The sequence below is a fragment of the Gossypium hirsutum genome, chromosome A10, assembly GCF_007990345.1.
Source record: "Gossypium hirsutum isolate 1008001.06 chromosome A10, Gossypium_hirsutum_v2.1, whole genome shotgun sequence".
Taxonomy (NCBI): domain Eukaryota; kingdom Viridiplantae; phylum Streptophyta; class Magnoliopsida; order Malvales; family Malvaceae; genus Gossypium; species Gossypium hirsutum.
Genome location: NC_053433.1, coordinates 53,421,614 through 53,424,183, shown reverse-complemented (window position 1 = coordinate 53,424,183; position 2,570 = coordinate 53,421,614). Strand labels below are relative to the sequence as shown.

Genomic DNA, 2,570 nt, shown 5'->3' with positions numbered 1-2,570 from the left:
TTTTGCACTTTATACGATTTAGTTCTTTTTCACAATTGTGCTCACAAATGTTAAAATTAGCTCACCAAATTATTCATGTACTAGAATAAACATGTTATGACTCCAAAATAATAATAAAATAATTTACTCGACTCTAGATTTGTGGTCCTGAGACCACTATTCTGACTCGCCCCAAAATCAGGCTATTACATAAATACTTAGGATTTTTGGGGCGTTACAACTTTACCCTCCTAAAAGAAAATTTCGGCCTCAAAATTTTACCTGATTAGAACAGATGAGGGTATTGTTGATGCATTGCCTCCTCAAGTTCCCACGTGGCCTCTTCCGAGTTATGATTATGCCAAAGAACTTTCACCAGTGGGATAGACTTCGTCCTTAAAACCTTTAGATCACAATCTAATATCTGAACCGTCTCATCTTCAAAAGTCAAATCTGGCCTAACCTCAATCTCCTCAACTGAAATAACATGTGCTGGATCAGAGTGGTAGTGCCTCAACTTAGAGACGTGGAACACATCTTGAATCTGATCCAACCTAAGGCTAAACTTGCCCTTACGTCCAAACCTCAATATCTTCTTCCATCATGAGACCTTGAGAAAAATGAAGTCCCCCACAGAATACTCAATCTCTTTACGCTTCAGATCCGCATACAACTTCTGTCTGTCTGATGCCGCCTTCAGTCGATCCCGAATTAGTCTAACTTTATCCTCGGTATCAGAAACTAATTCAGGCCCAGAACACGCCTCTTGCCCAACTCAGTCCAACATAAAGGAGTATGACACGTACAACTATATAATTCCTCGTTAGGTGCCATCTATATGCTAGACTGATGGCTATTGTTATAAGCAAACTTTGCTAGCGGCAAGTAATCCTCCCAACTGCCTCAGAAATCAATAGCGCAATTTCTTAACATGTCCTCCAGTATCTGAATCACCTTCTCTGATTGGCCATCTGTTTGAGGATGGAACGCAGTACTGAATTCCAATCTTGTACCTAGAGCTTTATGTAATTTTTTTCAAAATAAAGACATGAATTGAGGATACCTATCAGAAATTATTGAAACCAGTACACCATGCAACCTCACTATCTCAGACACATAAAGTTTTGCTAGCTTTTGGAAAGAGTAATCAGTACGAACTGGTATGAAACGGGCAAATTTGGTCAATCAATCCACGATGACCCATACTGAACTCTTCTTAGTAGGCGTTAGGGGCAGCACACTAATGAAGTACATAGTCACTCTCTCCCACTTCTAAAGTGGAATTTTAATTGGCTGAAGCAACCCTGAAGGTAACTTATGTTCAGCCTTAACCTGCAGGCAAGTGAGATATTTACCCATGAAGTTGGTAACTTCATGCTTAAGACTTGGCCACCAACATAACTCACAAAGGTCTCCGTACATCTTATTTCCACCAGGGTGCATAGCATAAGGGCTACTATGCACCTCTCACGGTATAGACCGCCTCAAATCAATATCCTTAGGTACACAGATTCTCCTACGAAAATAGAGTACCTCTTTACTATTCAACCTAAAATCCACAGTATCCCCACTCTCAACCTGTCGGAAACGAAGACCCAGTGATTCATCCTCTAACTATTTACCCTTAATCTACTCAATCCATATCGATTTAACTAGGAGCTCGGCCAACAAGCTACCATCATCAAATAAACTGAGACAAGCAAACATCACCCTCAGATCAGTCATAGCTCTATGACTCAATGTGTCTGCCACCACATTGGCCATTTCAGGATGGTATTCGATCGTACAGTCATAGTCTTTAAGCAACTCAATCCATCTACATTGCCTAAGATTTAGCTCCTTCTGGGTCAGGAGATATTTGAGGCTCTTGTGATCAGTGTAGATAATACACTTCTCACTGTACAGATAATGCCTCCAAATTTTCAGTGCGAATACATTTGCAGCCAACTCCAAGTTGTGCATTGGGTAATTCATCTCATGAGTCTTAAGTTGACGAGATGCATATGCTACCACCTTACCCTCTTGCATCAACACACATCCCAAACCAACATGTGATATATCACTGAAGACAGTGAACTCTTTCCCAAACTCTGGCTATATCAAGACAAGGGCCTCAGTCAGTACCTTCTTAAGCTTCTCAAAGCTCTCTTGTGCGCATTAGTCTAGTTAAATGGCACACCCTTACGTAATAGTTTTGTCAAAGGTGCCATAATTAGTAAAAACCCCTCTACAAAATGTCTAAAATACCCTGCCAGTCCCAGAAAACTGCAGATCTCAGATAAAGTCTTAGGCGGCTTCCAATCAAAAATGGTCTCAATCTTTCGAGGATCAACCCTAATCCCTTCAGCAGATACCACATGGCCCAGAAATGTTACCTTTCGTAACCAAAACTCATATTTACTGAACTTAGCGTATAGTTGTTTCTCTCTCAAAATTTGCAGAACCACTCAGAGATGTTTATCATGCTTGTCCTCAATCCTCGAATACACCAGGATGTCGTCAATAAAAACCACTACGAACCGAATTAGATAGGGCTAGAACACTCAATTCATTAGGTGCATAAAAGTCGCTGGTGCATTCGTCAGTCCAAA

General features: G+C 40.7%; 1 protein-coding gene across 1 annotated transcript; it reads right to left on the bottom strand.

The window, feature by feature from the left end:
- Positions 1-265: 265 nt before the first annotated feature.
- LOC107895638 (uncharacterized) lies at positions 266-1,743 on the bottom strand. The gene is made up of 3 exons (XM_016820887.1): positions 1,690-1,743; positions 1,513-1,557; positions 266-571 (listed from the first exon to the last, which is right to left on the bottom strand). The coding sequence occupies exons 1-3, from the start codon at positions 1,741-1,743 to the stop codon at positions 266-268; spliced, it is 405 nt and encodes a 134-aa protein (XP_016676376.1).
- Positions 1,744-2,570: the final 827 nt, after the last annotated feature.